Source organism: Malaya genurostris, chromosome 2, assembly GCF_030247185.1.
Source record: "Malaya genurostris strain Urasoe2022 chromosome 2, Malgen_1.1, whole genome shotgun sequence".
Lineage (NCBI taxonomy): Eukaryota > Metazoa > Arthropoda > Insecta > Diptera > Culicidae > Malaya > Malaya genurostris.
Window position 1 is genome coordinate 67,968,690 of NC_080571.1, and position 22,083 is coordinate 67,990,772.

General features: G+C 36.7%; 1 protein-coding gene across 2 annotated transcripts in view; it reads right to left on the minus strand.

Annotated features, from left to right (window-relative positions):
• The window catches only part of LOC131432778 (cell adhesion molecule DSCAM-like), a 189,992-nt gene that overhangs the window by 78,612 nt on the left and 89,297 nt on the right, over positions 1-22,083 (minus strand). For both annotated transcript variants that reach the window (XM_058599283.1, XM_058599281.1), the window contains exons 4-6: positions 16,255-16,400; positions 15,944-16,154; positions 15,487-15,744 (exon numbers count right to left, since the gene is read on the minus strand). In XM_058599283.1, coding sequence (XP_058455266.1) covers positions 15,487-15,744; positions 15,944-16,154; positions 16,255-16,400 — 615 coding nt within the window. The remainder of the gene's footprint in view (positions 1-15,486; positions 15,745-15,943; positions 16,155-16,254; positions 16,401-22,083) is intronic.

A 22,083-nucleotide genomic window follows, 5' to 3' on the forward strand; every position in this document is an offset into this window, starting at 1 on the left:
GATCCAAATAATATTCACGAATTTTTTATGGGACCTCAAGACCTTCCATTTGAATCTAAGTTTGTGAAAATCGGTTTAGCCATCTCCGAGAAAAGTTACATACACACATACGCACATACACACACACAGACATTTTGCGTACTCGACGAACTGAGTCGAATGGTATATGACAAAGTCGGTTTTCACAGTGATTGCATAACCATTCTATATGAGAAAGGCAAAAATATGAAAATTTCACAGTAATACTGTGCCGGTGGTGTAGTGATGTCAATAATAATAATAATAATAGTAATAATAATAAAAACAATAATCTTACTATATGTTTTATGCTGCTGATTCATGCTGTTCAGCTTGACTTACATATGCAGAACTGACAGAAACGTAGGTTAGCTGCGTTTTTTAGATTTCGTTTAATTGAATTAATCGAAATAGAGAATGAGATAGTTAGTCTAGGTTTAACTAGGTTCAAAACTGTTCAAATTTTTAGGTCATATTTGTTGCTGGCAAACAAACCAACTTCGGCTATTTCGTTCATCTGAATCCGGGTTTGGAAGAATAGAAAATGGTGATTGAAAAAAACTGCGAAAGGGTCTCATTCACTTTCCTTCAAGATGATCAAATCGATTTTTACAGACTTATAGGTTCAAAGGAAAAGTCTTACAGTTTCATAGGATTTGTAGAGTTTGTTAGGTTAAGTCCGAACAAACTTCCCTATTTCTATTAAATGTGTTTTTGTGAATTCCACAGTAATATTTTTGATGTTGTAGGTAATATGAGAAAGGCATCATTACACCACTAGGTGGATTAAAACAGTTTTTTTTTATTTTAACAAATTTCATGTCATGGAATTTCAGACACAATATTAAATGTTCTTGTATTTAAATTTATACGTTCCATTTATGTGCATCTAATATAATGTAAAATTACAGGGCTTTTTTTTCGAAAAGTGTACGAAAAATTGAAATTGAAATTTTTTTACAATAATCATATAATTATTTAATGCCAAATTAAAGATATAAATTTTTCCTCGGATTTCCTTTTTCGATGGTAGAGTTCTCACTTGCGCTCTTGTCGTGTAACAATAAAGCTCCGGGGTTAGACAAAATCAAATTCAACTTGTTGAAAAATTTGCCTGACTCTGCAAAAAGACGTTATTTGAATGTATTCAATAAGCTTCTTGAGGATAATATTCTCCCACATGACTGGAGACAAGTAAGAGTTATTAGCATTCAAAAACCTGGGAAACCAGCCTCCGATCACAATTTGTATCGGTCGATTGCTATGCTATCCTGTATTCGGAAATTGTTCGAAAAAATGATTCTGTTTCGTCTAGACAATTGACGAGACTAATGGCTTACTTTCAGATGCACAATTTGGTTTCCGCAGGAGCAAAGGAACGAACGATTATTTTGCGTTGCTCTCAACAGTAATTCAAATTAAACTTGCTCGTAAAGAACAAATGGCGTCAGTTTTCCTAGACATCAAGGAGGCTTTTGACTCAGTTTCCATGAACATCCTATCTAAGAAGTTGCATCAGCATGGCGTTTCACCAATTTTGAATAACTTTTTGTATAATCTATTGTATTTCGCGCATGATGATTTGCCAACAATACGATTCAGTTACATGGGTCTTAGGGCTTATGCTTAAGCCCCCTTTTATACAATATGCCGACGACAGCGTTGTGTCTATTATAGGACCCAAAGCTGTCGATCTTCAAGGACCATTACAAGATACCCTCGACAACTTGTCAACATGGGCTCTTCAAATGGGTATCGAGTTCTCTACGTAGAAAACCGAGCTAGTATGTATTTTTATGAAGGCGAGAACCAGCACAACTACAGCTTCAACTAAGGGGTGAAACCATAGCTTAGGTCTTCACATTTAAATATCTCAGGGTCTGGTTCGACTCCAAAAGTACCGGAGGATGTCACATTAGGTATCTGTAACAAAAATGCCAGCAGAGAATCAGTTTTCTTCGCACAGTAACTGGATCATGTTGGGGTATCCACCCAGGAGACCTGACCAGGTTGTATCAAACTTTTTTCTGATCGATGCGATGACGAGCGGATTGATCGCTGCTTTTTAAATGCCTTGTTAAACCCTCTGACGTCGCCAAAGATCTATTACGCCAAACATTTATTAGGAAGTAATTAAATTGGAATTTTACCAAAGAATGTTTTTGATGTTGTATTTTAATTGAATCTAGATCTTCAACGATCTTTGTGTGGGTTATGTCCACGTTCAAGACCACTGTAAACGTTTCATATCTTGAAAATAAAATAGTATTGGTGGAGGAAAACCGAACATTGATACAAGGTATCTCAATGATTTGCTTAAGCAAATAATTCAATTGCCGGGGAATTTTTCGCAATTTTAAGATTGAAAAATAAACCATTTTGATAATATTACAAGAGCCATCAAACCAAAAAATAAACCAACTCTTCGTCGCATCAGCTAAGCAGATGATTTTGAAATCCAGTGAGTGCACTTCCCTCTGCAAACTAACGGCTTGCCGCATTGAACACATAGAACAGAAGCTATGCGTTACGTTTCATTTGTGGTAGTTGCGTTAAGTGATAAAAACTCTCGTTTTTATTTATCAAATTCCTCATCAAGAATAGCTTGTTTGGAAAACCATTATTTAGATCAACACCAGCTGTTTCATTTGACGTTTACGTAAATAATTTGTAATCCTCCCTACACCGATCGATGCAGAACTGCTACCGAATGAGATGCGAGGTGTTAAGCAGCGATCAGCAAATCGTCGTCCGTGTTAGAGGAATCAAGAGGATGACATCATTATGGAATGCTGTGATTGGCTCATAGATCAATTCAAACCGATTTTTCAATGCTATACAATTGAAAAACTGAAATGATGTTGCCACTCATGTTTAAGTTCAATGTTTTCGAATCGATTGGTAGTTAAATTATTTAAATCCATTAGAATACAAAATGAGTTGCAGTCGTCCAAAATTACAACAGAAAAAGGTTACGCGGCTAGTTTTGCATGTTTCAATTACAACCCGGCCCCGTGTCGTGAAAAGTGAGGAATTTTTAATGTTAGAAAAATCTTGACCCGTACCCGATTCGAACCCGAAAACTTTGTTTTCCTGATCTGATAAATATTTTTTTCCCAATTAAACCCAACCGGGTTTTTACCTGTCAACCTGTCGGGTTGAGTTACGAGTGTAAATACTCGAAACACGACCATCTCTTATGTGAACAGCACTACTGGAGATGTTTCAATACTGGATTTTCATACCATGACGTTGCTGACGAGTAATTGACTGAATCCACAACGGAAATGATTCAACCCTCCGATGACTCCGATCAACGTTATTCTACTACAGTCATCAATTTACCGTCTAGATTCACAACATCGACCAGCCCAGGGTATCGGTTGCCGACAGCTGTCAATTCGACGCTTCTCAAAACACCACCTTGTTTACTATTAAAACTAATCAGACAACTTGGCACTGCATTATTCTACAACCGAAAACCCAACCACTTAATTCAGTCGTAATGCAGCTCGGTTGGTTCGGAACGTAGTTATCACATCAAATTTAGTTCAGCACGTCCGAAACGTACTTCGGGATTACTTAAAATAGTTTCAAAAATGACCTGAGGTAGTTGGAATCGGGATGGCCAGAGCCGGTGCCATTTTCACGCTCGAATCTGTCGGTGTGCTCTCTTCCTACTCGACATTAGATGATGCAGTACGGAACCGGTTTTTCCCAGAGCACACGTACTTTTCGGTGCTGGCAGTGCAGTGTGGGATTGTGTGAGACACCAACCTGCCAGCCAGCCAACCAGCCAGCCAGTATCAGCACCGGTTTGCCTGCAAATGGCTAAAGAGGCGATAAATCGGCGTCCATTTGGTACACCCCACTCGGAGTGTTTCGCGTCCGCACCGGGTACGTGAATAAGCACCAGTTGGTCAGCTCCGAGCGGAGGTCGTGCCCAAACGAAGGCTAGCAATCAGTCTCCCTTTCGAAAACCATTAGACGATCGTTGTTATATGGTAAAGGACTCTGGTTGGAACGTGCTGGATGGTTGTTGTGTGGGTGTGTCTGTAGGTGGACTGGTGGATAGCCAGTGTCAATGAGCCTCAGTTCCAATTCTCTTGCTTCCTAGTATAAATGGTGCTTAATGTGTGCATAACATTTGGAAACAAATCGTAACTTATTTTAAACATGAGCCTACGCGTCACCGTCACCGGCAGATTCTGATGCATGCCCGGATCGCCAGATGGAGACCTCACGTCACATCGGTTATCTGAGTGCAGCAGTGGAAGGAGATTGGTATTTTGTGCCGAATCACATCAGTGTAGTCTGATGAAAATGGAACTGTAAAGGATTATCTTTGATGTCGGAGCTTCGTCACGGCAGCAGTAGATTGAAATTTCAGCTTACTTTCCCATCCTTTTCCATATCAAAAGGTATTATCACGGGTACACTTTGTTGCTTTGGGGATCATAGAACCCTTATTTTTAAATCTAATTTTCTGCCTAGAATCATTCGACAGTCTTGTAAGGATTACGATTACTATTTGCAATCGGTACGTGTGGGATGACTATTCGTTGGGTATGTTTGTGGAAAAAATAGGTAAGCTACCATGCGCTTACACCATTCTGAAAATGTATGCAGACGCGTGGTGGTTTATGTTGCGTTCCTCAATACACCCAAAAACTATAACCGGCCTAGCATGTAAGAAGTGTATCGAAAATAAGCTATCCACATACATTTGTGTTGTACGCATGTATTTGTGATGGTTTATTATGCTCAGATCACAGCATGCTGTGCGTTTGGCTATCAGCTTTCGTTTGTTTACTTATTAGTGCGGTTGAAATTCTGCGTTTTCAAAATGTCGCGTATTGAAAAGGAAGTGAAAATTAAGGTTCTGGGCACATGACTAAGTGAGAACGGTATTAAAGGGTGATTTTTTAAGAGCTTGAGAACTTTTTTAAACAATAAAACGCATAAAATTTGCAAAATCTCATCGGTTCTTTATTTTAAACGTTAGATTGGTACATGACATTTACTTTTTGAAGATAATTTCATTTAAATGTTGACCGCGGCTGCGTCTTAGGTGGTCCATTCGGAAAATCCGCTTTTTTATCGACAAATTTTGTTCAGCGATGAGGCTCATTTCTGGTTGAATGGCTACGTAAATAAGCAAAATTGCCGCATTTGGAGTGAAGAGCAACCAGAAGCCGTTCAAGAACTGCCCATGCATCCCGAAAAATGCACTGTTTGGTGTGGTTTGTACGCTGGTGGAATCATTGGACCGTATTTTTTCAAAGATGCTGTTGGACGCAACGTTACAGTGAATGGCGATCGCTATCGTTCGATGCTAACAAACTTTTTGTTGCCAAAAATGGAAGAACTGAACTTGGTTGACATGTGGTTTCAACAAGATGGCGCTACATGCCACACAGCTCGCGATTCTATGGCCATTTTGAGGGAAAACTTCGGAGAACAATTCATCTCAAGAAATGGACCGGTAAGTTGGCCACCAAGATCATGCGATTTGACGCCTTTAGACTATTTTTTGTGGGGCTACGTCAAGTCTAAAGTCTACAGAAATAAGCCAGTAACTATTCCAGCTTTGGAAGACAACATTTCCGAAGAAATTCGGGCTATTCCGGCCGAAATGCTCGAAAAAGTTGCCCAAAATTGGACTTTCCGAATGGACCACCTAAGACGCAGCCGCGGTCAACATTTAAATGAAATTATCTTCAAAAAGTAAATGTCATGTACCAATCTAACGTTTAAAATAAAGAACCGATGAGATTTTGCAAATTTTATGCGTTTTATTGTTTAAAAAAGTTCTCAAGCTCTTAAAAAATCACCCTTTACTATGCGAAAATTGGTGAAACGGTTTGGAATTCATCATGCCAGTGTTACAACCATCATTTATAAGTTTGGGGATCACTATTCTATGGATTTGCTACCAGGAAGAGGCAGAAAACCCGGATCTTCCAACCCGCAACTGGATCAGAAAGTGGTATCTCTAATCATGAAGAACAAACCAATATCAATACGTGATTTGGCCAAAAAAACAGGAACGAGTGTCGGAATGATCCAGCGTATCAAGAGACGAAATCACCTGAAGATCTACAAGAAGCAGAAAATCTCGAAACAAAGTGTAGAACAGAAGAAGCGAGCAGCCACAAGGGCCCGGAAATTGTATTCGCGTCTTTTGCAGTGTCCGGATGCATGTGTTTTGATGGACGATGAGACTTATGTAAAGGAGGACTCAAAAACCCTTTCAAGTCCACAATACTTTACTGTCGTCGTTGGGGAGGATGAGCAATGCGAACAGGTCGATTCAGTGGTGAAATTCTGTCGAAAGGTACTGGTATGGCAAGCAATATGTTCCTGTGGTTTGATGTCAACCATTTTTTACACTACCGGAACTATAAATGCAGTAATATATCGACCTGAGCGTCTCCAAAAGAGATTGCTGCCTTCATAAAGAAGCATAGTACACCGCCACTGTTTTGGCCGGATTTAGCGTCGCCTCACTATGGCTTGCGGAAAAGGGTTATAAATTTCGTTGAGAAAAATATCAATCCACTAATGGAACATTCTGCTAGACAAATGACACATCTCTATGGAGATAGTGTTCGTAAAAATGTTATTTTACATGACAAGGGTCACACTACTGGCTGTCTCGGAGTGGACTGTTGTGGTGGTTGTCTTGGAGTGACCACCGCCCTTATTAGTGTCCACCTTAAACACAAGTGCCTTTTGGAAAGTGTTGTATGTAATAATCTTCTCTCTTCGTTTGCTCCCTTATAACAGGGTGTAGTATTAGAAAGTACCATTGACGCTCTTAGATAGCGTCCTTGGATCTTTGATTTACTTCAAATCGCCATCGCGAAATGTTGTATATCTCAACGCAAGCTACTTTGATTGTAGAATTTCGTAACCGATTTTCCTTTGCTTTCTCGAAAATGGCTACGAACTTCACTCAGACACCTGAGCACTCAAACTCTGCAGCTTCTGGCAGCCAAGATTCGGTTGTTTCCGAGATGGAATCTCGAAACGACCAGATTATGGATGTTGGAGGAAGCGTTCCTGAGAGTGCTCAAAATACGAGTGATACTCCATCCAATGCATTGTTTGCTACTGATAAAAAGCAAAATGTGAACAATGGCAATGGGAAAAATTTTCTGCGAAACCGAAATAAGCGACTTCGCAAGAAAAACTCCTCCGAGAACAGTATTTTCCGTCTGGAGAAGTAGTCCCCGGAAAAAAACTGATCGTTTTCAAATCCGTTTGTTAAACGGAATGTTCAATGAGGAACTGAAAAACGATTTAATTAGAGATCTAAATAAGTGTTTCGACGCCACCTTTGTTTTTTTATTCCCAGCTTCGAGTGGCATGGGCTCAGATACGGCATCGTCTGGTTCTCCCCGGAGAATCAGGAAAGCAGTGACTGGCTCAAACACAAGCTGGGACTGATAAACGAACAGGCTGGCGAAAATAGGTTCGTTATAGAACCATACAATTTGCATCAAAATCGGATTAGCCTCTCTGTTCCTTGGGACTCAGAGGAGAAACTGGCTGATGTCGATCTTTTGAAGCGATTGCAACTCCAGAACCCAGAGATTCAGTTTCTTCGATGGAAGATTTTAAAAGCTGGTCCGGTTATTGCAGAAAAGCGCTTGTTTTTCTGCAGTATTGATGGCTGCTCTCTTGGTTTTCTTGAGAAGAAGAAATTTTGTGTGAATTACGGGTTTCAGAGAATTTTCGTGCGAGCTGTTCATCAGAAAAGGCTCAAACAAAAATAACAACCTATTGATAGGCTTTCAAAGCAGACTGTTAGTTATCTCTCAGAGGTATTGAATTTACTTCTGCTGTAAATTCTGTATTTTCTAGCAGACTGTTCAGCATCCTGACCGGGTGCAGAATTTACTTCTGCTTTTGTGTCGTCAATTTCCTTTCTCCCTTTTCCAACCCTTACCTTTCCTTATATTCCTTATTTTTCCTTTCTCCTTTGATACAGGAAAATGATGATATGCAAATTAATGGCTAGGCACAAATCTTCACATAATAAGGGGAACGTGCCATCTGAGCCGATTTGTTCTGATTCCTGATTCCTGAACTTGCCCTCAGCTTCGACCCATCGAACGTTACTGGGCAATCGTGACGAGTGTCTCCAAGAAGACTGGTAAGGCAGCTGGGAACATGCAGGAGTTAAAAAAAAGTTGGGCTCAAGCGTCCAAAAAGTGCGACGCAACACTTGTCGGAAACTTGATGAAGATCGTTCGATCAAAAGTTCGAAAAATCATGAAGGAATAACTTAAACTTCATCCGGTTTTCATTATGCACAAGTTTAACCTTGTACAATAAAGGATCCATTTTTAGTTTGAGTAAAATATCGTTTTTTATCATAATTTGAAAGAAAAATTTGTGGATAGATTATTTTCAATACACTCCTTAAAATATACCTTCAGAGAAAATTTTAAATTGTTTGGGGAAGCTGTTGCAAAAGACACTAGTTTCTTTTATCAGAGGTATTCATTTTTTTCGCAGTGTTTTTAAGGAAACTGAAAGTTTCTCATATCAAGATATAACTACAGAAAAACAGACAGGACACTATGTGTGAAATATTCTGAAACAATATAATTTTATCAGATACACTGCCCGTTCCATATTGAAAATCGACAATTTAGGAAAAAGACGAATACATATTTCGGAAATAATTCGCAGTTTTTGCCACTACTATGATGACTGATCCGTGATACTATTGAATCACATACATGGATTACATTACAAACTTTTCATCTGGAATGAAACACTGCATTTTTTGTCATTCGTTGCTACAAAATCTGTGCTTTTTCATGAGTTTACTTTCCCTTTTTTACCACTCTTCACCCTGTAATTCCGGTACCGAGAGTCGTATCCGGATGAAATGCTATAGTTTTGTATGGGACCATAAGTCCTAAGTTTCTGAAAAACGGTCACGCTTTATCTGAAGATCGAAGATTCAAATTTTTACACTAGTCAATTTCCTGAACCGGAAGCCGGATAAGTTTGATACTCTGAAATAAAAGGTGTGTTGTGTTCTCTTCTTCCGTGCGTGCACGTACCGGTGTGTAACGGTTTTGTATCGTCATTTTAGATGACGGTTCGAATGTTTTGACTTGATATCGCTCTATAATTACGGAACCGGAAGTTGGATCCGGATGAAATTTTACAGGAGCCGTGAGTTTTAATAAAAGCAAGAGTTGTTGAATTTTTTTTAGGAACAATTGCTGCCGAAATTAAGTTTATAAGCCTACAAACTAGACCTGTGCGCCGCCGTGCCACGCCGTCGTCACCGATAATTTTGACACGCCGCCAATTTAAGAAAACGATGATCAGAGCGCAGATTATCACATTTAAATCATGCTGTCGATTATATTACATAAACCGGGAAAATGATTCTAGCAATGTGGAAAATTGTCAACAGTTTTCATGAAAATTCATTGAAAATTATTCACTAACGCATTTTCCGCCTACTTATACTGAAAATCCGTACTACCGATGTCAACCGAAGCCAACACTCTCATTGAACATAACTCAAAATTGAGTGATACACCACTCAAATTCATTAAAAAGTGCACGTACTTTGAACTTGAGTGTATTTTACTCAAAATAAGGAATAAATATTTTCTTCAAAATTTGAGTTTTTTCCACTCAAAATAAATAAATTCTTTTTCGTTAATGTTTATATAAAAGGATTCCCTAATTAAAATCATTCTTCTTTCTTTTAAATAGGAAGGGCAAAAAAGTGATTGAAAACCGTTCAATTTGACCGCATTGGAGTCAAAATTGAACGATTTAGTTATCTTTATGTAGGATCTCTCACTTAGCATAATTGAAACCACAAAATTACTACTGAACACATCTATGATTGATGATTCATGATTTCAAAAGCCGGATCTGAAAACGGTAATGGAAAACGGGGTATTCTTGCATTCTTAAATTCGATAAGAATATTCCGATAAAGAAAATGCACTGAACTGCTAGAAGTATTTTTTTCACTTAAATGTTTGTAAACTCAACGCTTTCTCTAATGTATAAATTAATGCGAGAGAACTCATGACCTTAGTAAATTTTACTCAAATCCATACTCAAATTTTGACATATAATTCCAGTTTATGAATTTGAGTAAAGGCAACTCACAAATTCAAAGTCTATTGGCACAATGAAATGTAGAGGCGCTGCTGGTTTAAAGATAATCCTTTCAGTAAGAACTGTCAAATCGGCAGGAATATTTTCAATTACTTCATATTTTTAACGATTTCTTATAAAAAAGGGTGAATTCATGTGAAAAATCATAGTAGAATTAGAAGAAAATGTTTTTACTCTAAATTGGTAGCGTTGATCTGAATTTATTGTGCGAAAACTAAATCAACCATCTCCAAATAATCGCACTCATATTCATCTCTTTTCTCTAATTCGATGCATTCGAAACCATTTACAATCATTGTTCACTACGTTGGCTTTAATGAATCACATAATACACCGTTGATTGTAGGACGAGAAAACAATAAAATAGAGAAACTGTCCTGTGTTAATCAATACTAAAATTAATAATATGTTTATAACTTCCGAAAGCGGATTCAGGTGTTGGTTCGTTTGCAGCAAAAATATGACCTAAGAACTGGAACAGTTTTGAACCTAGTTAAACCTAGACTTATAATCTCATGGTCTATTTTCATTGAACCAATTATTCAAAATCTAACAAACGAAACGAACATGCGTTTCTGAAACTTTAACATATGAAAGTTAAGCTAAACAGCATGAATCAGCAGCTAAAACATGAAGTAAGATTATTGTTATTGTTATAAATGACATTACTAGACCACCGGCAAACTATTACTGCACTACCAGATGTGCCAACTGCATTTAAATCGCAAAGCTTGAAATTCCGATGTATTTTTATTTTATTAAATAAATTTCAATTCATTGGCATTTTTTTATTCTTTCGGTTGCACTTATCATGAACCGCTGCACCGTCTTTTACCAATGTCATACATCAGTAGCAGACATCCGTAAACGTTAAGTTCTCTTTATAGCGTATATGAAATAGAACATCGATCGTGTTGTGTTTTCTTCTTCCACGTTGCACGTGTTGTATTGTCAACTCTAGCACTGGATCACACAAAATTGCTAGAGCAGAGCTCTGAAATTCTCTGAGGTGGATGAAGATATTTTCTCCAAAATGTGCACACGTCTGTGAGGACTCTATTGCACGGTTCGCAAAAGCGCAATTTATCGTTAAAATTTAGTTTTTCCTTGCTGCGAAGTAGATTGTCATAGCAAGGCCAAATGAGAGCGCGTGAGAGCAAATCATGCGAAGAGAATGTGTTTCACTCGCGACAGCTGCTTTAACCACAAGCACACACTCATATTCTGTCTATTCGACATTCGAGAAGAAGTGCACTTTCCTCTTTGTGTGATGTTTGCTTCTTGCATCCCCTGTATAGACAAAAATCTTACACCAGCGTGTATCACTGTGGTGAAATGCCATCACTGCCTGTAACTGCGGAACCAGAGGTGGGATCCGGATGAAATTTCACAGTAGTTTTTGAGACAATGTGAGCTTTAATTTAAACTAAGATTTGTATAACCGGTTCATGAATGGCAGAGAAATCGAGTAGAAAACTATTTTTGGAGTTTTACCTTTTTCTCTTCACTATTTTCGGTATTTCCGGAAAAGGAAATAGATTGACCAGTAGTGCCCAACTAAGTTTATATGTACACCGAAACCTCCATTTACTAACTAAACGGGGGTTCGTAAAAAGAGGTAGTTCGTAAAAAAATTTTACGTTATTTGGGATTTGGTTCGTAAAAAAAGTTTTGTGTGATTATTGTGGAAACCACGCATCATATGTTTATTTTCGGAACGGATGTGAAGAGTAAGTGCAAGAAAATGATGTTTGAGCTCGTTTCAAAATCCAAGATGGCGGTTTATTGAGATTGCCTAAAACCCCTAACAATATGGGTATTTTCGGAACGGAATTGATGAGTAGATGTCGGAAAACGATGTTTGAATTGGTTCTTAGATCCAAGATGGCTACTTCCGGTTTCTTGATATTCCTTGAAAACCCTTAGAATATGGGTATTTTCGGAACGGGATTTATGAGTAGTTGTCAGAAAACGATTTTTGAGGTGGTTCTTAAATCCAAGATGGTAACTTCCGATTTGTTGATATTGCTTGAAACACCTTACAATATGAGTACTTTCGGAAAGAGATTCAAAAGTAGACGTCGGAAAATTATATTTGAGGTGGTTTTGAAATGCAAAACAGTGACTTCCGGTTTATTAGTATCTTTTGAAAGCTTTTGCCATTTTCCTTTAACTTGGTATTCCTTTAAAACACTATACCGTTCCGAAAATGTCCATGTCCATTTTCAAGGAATATCAACAAATCGGAAGTCGCCATCTTGACTTTCAAAACTACCTCAAACATCGTTTTCTGACATCTACTCATCAATCCCGTTCTGAAAATACCCATTATGTAAAGGTTTTCAGGGAATATCAAGAAACCGGAAGTCATCATATTGGATGTCAGAACCACCTCAAACATCGTTTTCTGATATCTACTCATCAATTCCGTTCCGAAAATATCCATATTGTAAGGATTTTCAAGGAATATCAACAAACCGGAAGTCGCCATCTTGGATTTCCAAAATACCTCAAACATCATTTTCCGGAATAGAACCGTTTTTCTTGGGCAAAATAAAACAGTGTCTGAACGACATATTGAATAATAATTATCAAATCACAATAGTCTGGGTCCCGGCTCATTGCTCCATTCCAGGCAATGAAAGAGCCGATAGTTTTGCCAAACGTGGTGCTATTGAAGGTGAAATTTATGAGCGACCGATTGCTTTCAACGAATTTTATAGCGCGACTCGCCAAAGAACACTTGCCAGCTGGCAAGCTTCTTGGGATAGAGATGATCTGGGTCGGTGGATGCACTCAATTATTCCTAAAATTTCGACAAAGGCATGGTTCAAGGGGCTGGATGTGAGTAGGGACTTCATTCGTTTGATGTCCAGACTCATGTCCAATCCCTACACGTTAGATGCACATCTCCTTCGAATTGGACTTTCCGAAACTAATCATTGTGCTTGTGGCAAAGGCTATCGCGATATTGATCATGTCGTTTGGACATGCGTGGAGTATCGTGATGTCAGATCTCAACTAATAAATTCCCTGCGTACCCAAGGTAGACTATCCAATGTCCCAGTTCGAGACATTCTTGCTTGTCGTGACCTTTCTCACATGAAACTTATTTATCATTTCATAAAGACAATTGAAGTTTCAATTCAATAATTGACCCTTTTGAGGGTCAGTTCTGACTCCTACTGCGTCCATTAGTTCATCCAATAGCAAAATTTTAATAAAAATGATGTGCTGATACAAACAAACTCAAAATAGGTTACGAAATCAACAACAAAATGTATAAAAATTTAAGCTTATCTTATAATTTATAGCAGTTAATCGCTTGGTTCAAATAATGTTCTTAAGTAGATTTAATAATAAATAACGAAATAGCTAATATGATATTTAAAATATAAGAGGAATATGTTTTATTAAACTCAAATCGCTGTGACTATATTAGTATTATATTAGGTTAAGAGTTATATGTAAAAGTGATGATACGGCGAAGAAAAACTTATGTAAATTGCCTTAAGAAATAAACGTATTTATGAAAAAAAAAATCATTTTCCGGAATCTACTCTTTAAACCCGTTCCAAAAATGCCCATATTGTAGAAGTTTCCATGGAGTCGGAAATCGCTTTCGATGAATGACAAAACCTCTTTTTAACATACGAAGTAGGTTCGTAAAAAAAGATTACGTTATTTGGGATTTGGTTCGTAAAAAGAGGTACGTAAAAAGAGGTAACGTATAAAAAGTGTTCGTAAATGGAGGTTTGGGTGTATACAAAACAACAATTTCTGCAAACAAAAAGTATTGTTCATTGGTACCTGTTTTTGACTATTGTTCGTAAAATAATATTAAGGAAATTGCTTATTTTCCACTTTTCAGGGATTAGTTCCTGAATCAAAAGTCAAATGCGTGTAAAATGTTCTAGAAATTTTTAGGAAACTTTCAGACCTTTCATTTGAATCTTAGTTTGTGAAAATCGGTTAAGCCATTTCCGAGAAAGTTGAATGCACATTTTTCCTCTAATTTTTACATATCACCCTGTAACTCCGCAACCGAGAGTTAGATCCAAATAGAATTCAATAGCAGGCTATGGGACCATGAGGCCTTCCATTTGAATCTCATCTGGTAAAAATTTGTTAAGCCATCTCTGAAAAAAGTGCATTTTTCCATTCTTTTGTTTCATATAATTTTTTATCTTAGGAACCGGAAGTCGGATCTGGATGAAATATAATAGCAGGCTATGAGACCATGAGACCTTTCATTTGAATCTAAGTTTGTGATAATCGGTTCAGCCATTTTCGAGAACACTGAGTGACATTATTTTCACATCGTTAATGCTTATCACCATGTAATTCCGGGATATGCGGGAAATAGCCACAGTCGAAGAATAGATTTTCAACATATGAGTGGTCGGCGATTGTCATCAATAATGGGTCTATGGATTAGACATTTAGCTTTTCGAACTGATTCTTCACTGGCTTTAATTATGGGATTATTAAAACTTAATTATCTAATTAGGTTTAGAGGCTAGGCTGGAGGCTTCAACTTGAGAGCCCAAACTGTTATCGGGAGACGAGAGGAATCAAAGTCAAACCGAGAAATAAATTAATTAGAATTACGGTTCTGATCTGATAGATCGAACTAGATTGATTTGAAAATAAGATTTGATAAGAACAAAGTCGAACGGAACTATTGGGAAACAAAACGGATTATCAGCAAGTTGATTAGTTTGATTAAACATGAATTATTCATTCCGATTGAAAACTTTCGGCTCGCATTGCATTGCAATCAATTTATCCGTCGTTTTAACAGAATAGTCGATACATGAATTATGAGAGTAATATATTTTGAATTATATTTCAAAGCAGAGACGACGGACGGGAGAGGATTTTGGTTGGATAACAAGGTCAACGATACGATACGAGCTTACGTAAAGCAGTCGAAGGTAAAATTCCAATTATAGAGCCTCACTGACTTTTTGCAAGTTACGTGATAAATTGAAACGGAATGATACTTCACAGGAAATGCAACGTTCCGATTATGTGCTTTCTCGGTTCGTGCCGGTCATCGTTATCCCGAATAAACCCTGCCCAAAATTAGCTGTAACCTGGGTACCGGGGATGAGAGAGAAAAAGCTTAATGGGCGCTTACCCGCAACCGGAACCGAGTCCTAGTCCTAGTCCCAGTCCCAGTCCCAGTCCCAGTCGGTCGGTCGGTCGGGGCACGTGCCTTCGTAGTCGTAGTCGAAACCATCCGGGGACCGAAACCGTCCAACCAACAATCTGCGAAGTCTTTGATGTACTTACCGGAATTACTCGGTGAGCAAGTGTAGTTCCCGGAGTCCGAGGGGGATGCACGTGCTATCACTAGCCGACTGGTCCGGGTTTGCTGCTCGGTTAGGACACTGATGCCACCCCGTTGTGAATAATTGATCACTCGACCGCCCTTGTACCAGTAAATGAACGAAGGCGGCTGTGGCGATTGCAGTGCGACGCAGGTCAAATTAATGTCACTGCCACTTTTCACGAACAGTTCGGTGTTTCCTAAAATTTTGGCTTTCGAAACTGCCCGGGAAGAGATGAGAAAGGGATAGAAAAAATGATTATTTAGTGTAGTGGGGCTACAGTAGGCGGTCGGAGACATTTATTAGCGATTCTATTCCGTGCCAAATCGGATCTTCAGAGTTTGTGTGTAACGTAATTTAATTTGGCTTTTGAATATTTAACAACGCACCGAATCCACCAGTTGATTTATTCTACTCACCGACTACGTTCAATCGGAAGGATTGACTAATTTTCGGTTCAGTCGAAACCTGGCACTCGTACACTCCGGAGTCCCGAGCCTGGGGAGACGTTATGCGTAACGTCCATTCATCGCTGCCGTCGGTGTGGAGCGATTGGAAGCGCTGATCGTTGGTGTACGTCAGTATCCCAACGGTAAGGATATGTAAATCACGTTTCCGTATCCAGGATACCTGCGTGGGATCGGAAAATCGAACATCAAAGAAACAGAATGATTAGCCAGGCCTGTCCCTCAGTTCCGGTCAAATGAACCGGACTAAAATAGGTGCTCACCGCTCGGTCACCCAGACTTTTGACTCGGCAGTGGAGCTGACACGTCTGCCCGGCTATGGCCGTCAACTCCCGCTTGGTGGTGTTTTCGAAGTACGGCTGGACCATGCTATTTTCCCAGTACATTTGAAGATCCGGATTCAGCGTGTCTGGGGGGAGATATTTTGTTAGGTCAGTGAGCTGGATTCTGTTAATGCGATTACACATATGAAAGGAGTTCTTTTTTTCGAACAATGCAGCGTGCAGTTTAACGACTTTGTATGAGTTTTATACCGAGAATTCAGCACTTAAATATACTATTTTTGAGACTTTAATGTAGAAAGTGACAACAAATAGTTGCTAAAACATACGCTTTTGTAACAGCATGAATCAGTTGCACTTGAGTGAATATCAAAAATAATTTATTAGTTGTAGTAAAATGATCCTCATTTACACAATCGGTTGCCATACAAAATTAGAGAAAAAAACCTTGCAATGCACTAAAAATGGCAATATTTTCAATTAGTCGCACATTAATATAGTTAAAATTACAGATCAAAACTACTTTTGTACGTCACCATCTAAAATTTCAATATTTATAAAAAAAACGATAACATTTGCCTAATTTCCATTTCAAACACTGCTTCCCCTCCAAGTTATCTGCAACCCTGTTGTCGTATTTACCGTCGCTATGGAATGCAAAAAATAAACAAACAGTTCAAGTATTGCAATCTTTTCAAAATGCCTCGCGAAAATCAATAGAAAAATAGATGGAATACGTTGATAGAGTGTGTTTTGGGTAGTGAGTATGTGCGGGACTCATCAGTTCAAACAGTGGAAGAACTGCCAGAAGTGCCAGTTGAAAACAATACCACAGAATTTAGAAACTGTAGTGGTATCAATAAGTAAAGTTCTAAAATATTTTCGTCAATATATGAAATTATATCTTCAAATTCGCATGATAAATCATTTCAGAGCATATAGCAAATAGCCGATTTATCATCAAGCCCTCTCGTCAAGTGCCACTTGACTGTTCTCTGGGTGAGGTTGCTTTCCTATCCGAAAACGATGATGTTGTCGACAAAATGGAAAATGTAGAATTTGTTGGTTTTTTGAATATGTGAGCTTCATATTCAAAAATTAAAATTAATACAAAAAGCCATTGCAACAGAGTTTGTTCTAATTTCGTGTTACTATACTTAATCCATCAATGTAAAAGCTTCCTTTTTACTTTGTAATGTAAGTAAAATGCCAAGAACCAAACGAAGGCAAATAGTAAACTATCTTCTTTGGTACAATCATTATATTCTTTTGGTCGCATGATTGCAATTTGTTAACTCCAGAATTAGCATGAAGATGAGATAAGTCCACTCTGTTCTGCTAGGTGATTTGAATAGATATTTACATTTTGTTCTTTGAACTGTATTCCTTTCAGCACACAAATGTTAATTCAATTTTTCTCTATTCACAAATACTATTACCATATGAAAAAGTATTGTTTCACCAATACTTTTACATTTATTTTCCTTGGCTTCTGTCCACGGTCACCTTAATATGTAAAAACGGTGCTGGCACAGACAAAAAAAAAAACACTTTTCCACTCGGAATGTTATAAACTCTTCGAAAGCTGCAACCTTTAGCTACTAAAACGCATATGTCTCATTTATACTGGCGTAATCTGACCCAAAATGCATCGAAATTTTAATTAAAATGAATAAAAACACCTATTCCTAATCCAAGATCCTTAAAAGTGCCTTGTGCTTTATGAATGGTTATTAGAGATCATAATCACATATGTTGAGGCAAAACTTAATCAAAATCAAAAATTGATTTTTTTTGTAGACCGATTTTTAATTCTTGAAATAATTTTTTTAGTATTATTATTATTATTATTATTATTATTATTATTATTATTATTATTATTATTATTATTATTATTATTATTATTATTATTATTATTATTATTATTATTATTATTATTATTATTATTATTGTTATCATTATTATTATTTTTATTATTATTATTATTATTATTATTATTATTCTATTTTTGTTTCAATTATAGAGGTTTTAACCTTAAGGTCATTCCCCTTTTCGGACTAGAAAAACATTGACTGATTTTGAGAAAATCACTAGTACAACAATTCTTTGTAGGATTCGTTTTCTTTCGACGAGTGCTAGCGTTCCCCAGATAAAGTTTTTTTTTAAACTGTCGTAATTTGATTTAATTTCGATGAATTTTTGAATTAGAATAGGTCGATACCAGATTTTTATGTTGCATAGTTGATAAATGATTGAGTGTATTGCTAGAGGATTGAAGATTAATAACAAATGAAGAATAACTATGTTGATAGATAGATAAAAATGAATGAAATAATGAAGAAACGAATAAAAAGATAAATTATTAAACCGAAACAATGAATAGATAAAGAAAAAAAAATGAAATGGAAATAGATGAATGAATAAAAATCTAGATAAGTAATTAAATTGATCGATCAATAAAACAATAATTAATAAATGAACGAAAGATAAATTTGTTTTTAAGAAACAAAATACACAAACAATTTTAAAATAAGCAATTACAACCATATTTATAGGTAGATAAATAAAAAGTTAAATAAATTGATAAAATGAATCAATAAAAAATTGAATAAGTGAATACATGAATAGATAAATAAATAAATGAAATAATTAAACTGAATAAAATGAATAAATGAAAAACTCGATCAATGAAAGAAAATGAATGAATGGACCAATTTTTTTCAAACAAAGAAAACGAATAATTAAAAATAAGTGATTTAAAACATACTCATGATTACAATAAGGGACTGTCCATAAAAGACATCACGCCGCAAGGGGGAGGGGAGTGTTTCACCAAACGTGATCTTTTGTGACAGGGGGAAGGGGGGAGGTTTTTGGAATGTGACGTCCAATATTTTGAATGAGCGCATTTTCGAAATACCTAATTATATTACTGCTTTGCCCTATTTCCTGAAAAAAAAACCAACAATAAACGTTTACATTCTATAGAAAAACGTGTATTTGTTGATGTAAAAGCTTCTTCTTGTAAATTCGGAAATGAATGATGCAGGAAATCAGTTTTGTACGGAAGGATTTTTCAAAGATATTAAAACATTTGGTGGATATTTTTACAAAGTGGGCCAAAATAAAATCGATCCTAAAGCGGGCCAAAATACCTCTGGTACCCTATATATATAAAGGGTGATTTTTTAAGAGATTGAGAACTTTTTTAAACAATAAAACGCATAAAATTTGCAAAATCTCATCGGTTCTTTATTTTAAACGTTAGATTGGTACATGACATTTACTTTTTGAAGATAATTTCATTTAAATGTTGACCGCGGCTGCGTCTTAGGTGGTCCATTCGGAAAGTCCAATTTTGGGCAACTTTTTCGAGCATTTCGGCCGGAATAGCCCGAATTTCTTCGGAAATGTTGTCTTCCAAAGCTGGAATAGTTACTGGCTTATTTCTGTAGACTTTAGACTTGACGTAGCCCCACAAAAAATAGTCTAAAGGCGTCAAATCGCATGATCTTGGTGGCCAACTTACCGGTCCATTTCTTGAGATGAATTGTTCTTCGAAGTTTTCCCTCAAAATGGCCATAGAATCGCGAGCTGTGTGGCATGTAGCGCCATCTTGTTGAAACCACATGTCAACCAAGTTCAGTTCTTCCATTTTTGGCAACAAAAAGTTTGTTAGCATCGAACGATAGCGATCGCCATTCACTGTAACGTTGCGTCCAACAGCATCTTTGAAAAAATACGGTCCAATGATTCCACCAGCGTACAAACCACACCAAACAGTGCATTTTTCGGGATGCATGGGCAGTTCTTGAACGGCTTCTGGTTGCTCTTCACTCCAAATGCGGCAATTTTGCTTATTTACGTAGCCATTCAACCAGAAATGAGCCTCATCGCTGAACAAAATTTGTCGATAAAAAAGCGGATTTTCCGAATGGACCACCTAAGACGCAGCCGCGGTCAACATTTAAATGAAATTATCTTCAAAAAGTAAATGTCATGTACCAATCTAACGTTTAAAATAAAGAACCGATGAGATTTTGCAAATTTTATGCGTTTTATTGTTTAAAAAAGTTCTCAAGCTCTTAAAAAATCACCCTTTATATATATATATATATATATATATATATATATATATATATATATATATATATATATATATATATATATATATATATATATATATTTATATATATATATATATATATATATATATATATATATATATATATATATATATATATATATATACATATATGTATATATATATATATATATATATATATATATATATATATATATATATATATATATATATATATATATATATATATATATATATATATATATATATATATATATATATATATATATATATATATATATATATATATATATATATATATATATATATATATATATATATATATATATATATATATATATATATATATATACACTGAAGTCTTTTTTTATGCGAATTGACGTACCGCATAAAAAAAAACCGCATAACTCTGAAACTTCGCATAAAAAAATCCGCATAACTCTGAAAATTCGCATAAAAAAATCGCGTAAAAAAACCTGAGGGAATCTTTTTTTTTAACATGAGGAAGAACCATGATTAAAGGATGTGGATGAAATGTTGTTTCAACTGGATGGTGCCGTTTGTCATACTGTGGCCGGAACAATCGACTTGTTGAAAGATCATTTCAACGACAACATTATTCCGATAAATGGACCGGTGATTTGGCCTCCGCGATCGTGTGATTCGATGCCACTTGGTTATTTCTTGTGAGGATATGTGATGTGGATAAACCAGCAACGATTGATGCTTTGGGAACCAATATTCAAAGTCAACAAAGAGGTCGAGATCTCAGATCAATCGCTAATCATGGCGCGGTAGCGCTCGCCATTGACCGTAGCGGCGGCTCCTGCCTCATTTTCGGAGAAAAATGGCCCAATGATGCCGCCAGACCAAAATCCGAACCAAACCGTCACTCTCTGAGGATGCATCGGCTTCTCCATGACAACGTGCGGGTTTTCCGTCCCCCAGATGCGACAATTTTACTTATTAACATACCCGGCGAGATGAAAATGTGCCTCATCCGAGAAGATGATTTTGTGACAAAAATCGGCGTCTTCTTCAAAGTAAAACAGAACTATTTTCACGCGTTCCTTAAGCGTATACACAATCATTTTCGTTCAGCGGAAGGATAAAACTAAGTTTCTGTCAAAACAGAAGTGATATCAAGGTTACCAATTTCGAAATAACCGCTAGTTAAAAAAAAGTTAGATGGCGGACCCTGTATACCGATTACTCCGCTGTATTCAACAAAATCGAACTTATACTACTTCATTCGCCGTTATCTCTGGAGTTTCTAAAGGAAGTCATCTTGAACCGTTTATATTTTTATTTTATCCTAACGATTCAAATTTTTCGATCAAGTGCATAAATATATATTTTGCTGATGATTTCAATCTATTTCATATGATCAAATCAACAACTGATTCAGAGTTCTTCCAGGAACAGTTGGATAAGTTGACAAATTGGTGTTATATCAACAAAATGGTTTTGAATGACTCTAAATGTTCCGTAATTTCATTTAGTCGTAAAAAGCTTTCAGTCAAGTTGGGCTATCATATTACTCAAACTATTCCCGAACGCAGATCATCGGTAAAAGCTCTGGGTGTTCTCCTAGATCTCAGTTGAATTTCAAGGAGCATATTGAATTTACTATCTCTCCAAAGCCTTCATGCGGTAAGGATTTATTTTTCGCGTTACTAAAGACTTTGAAGATATCTTACAGCTGT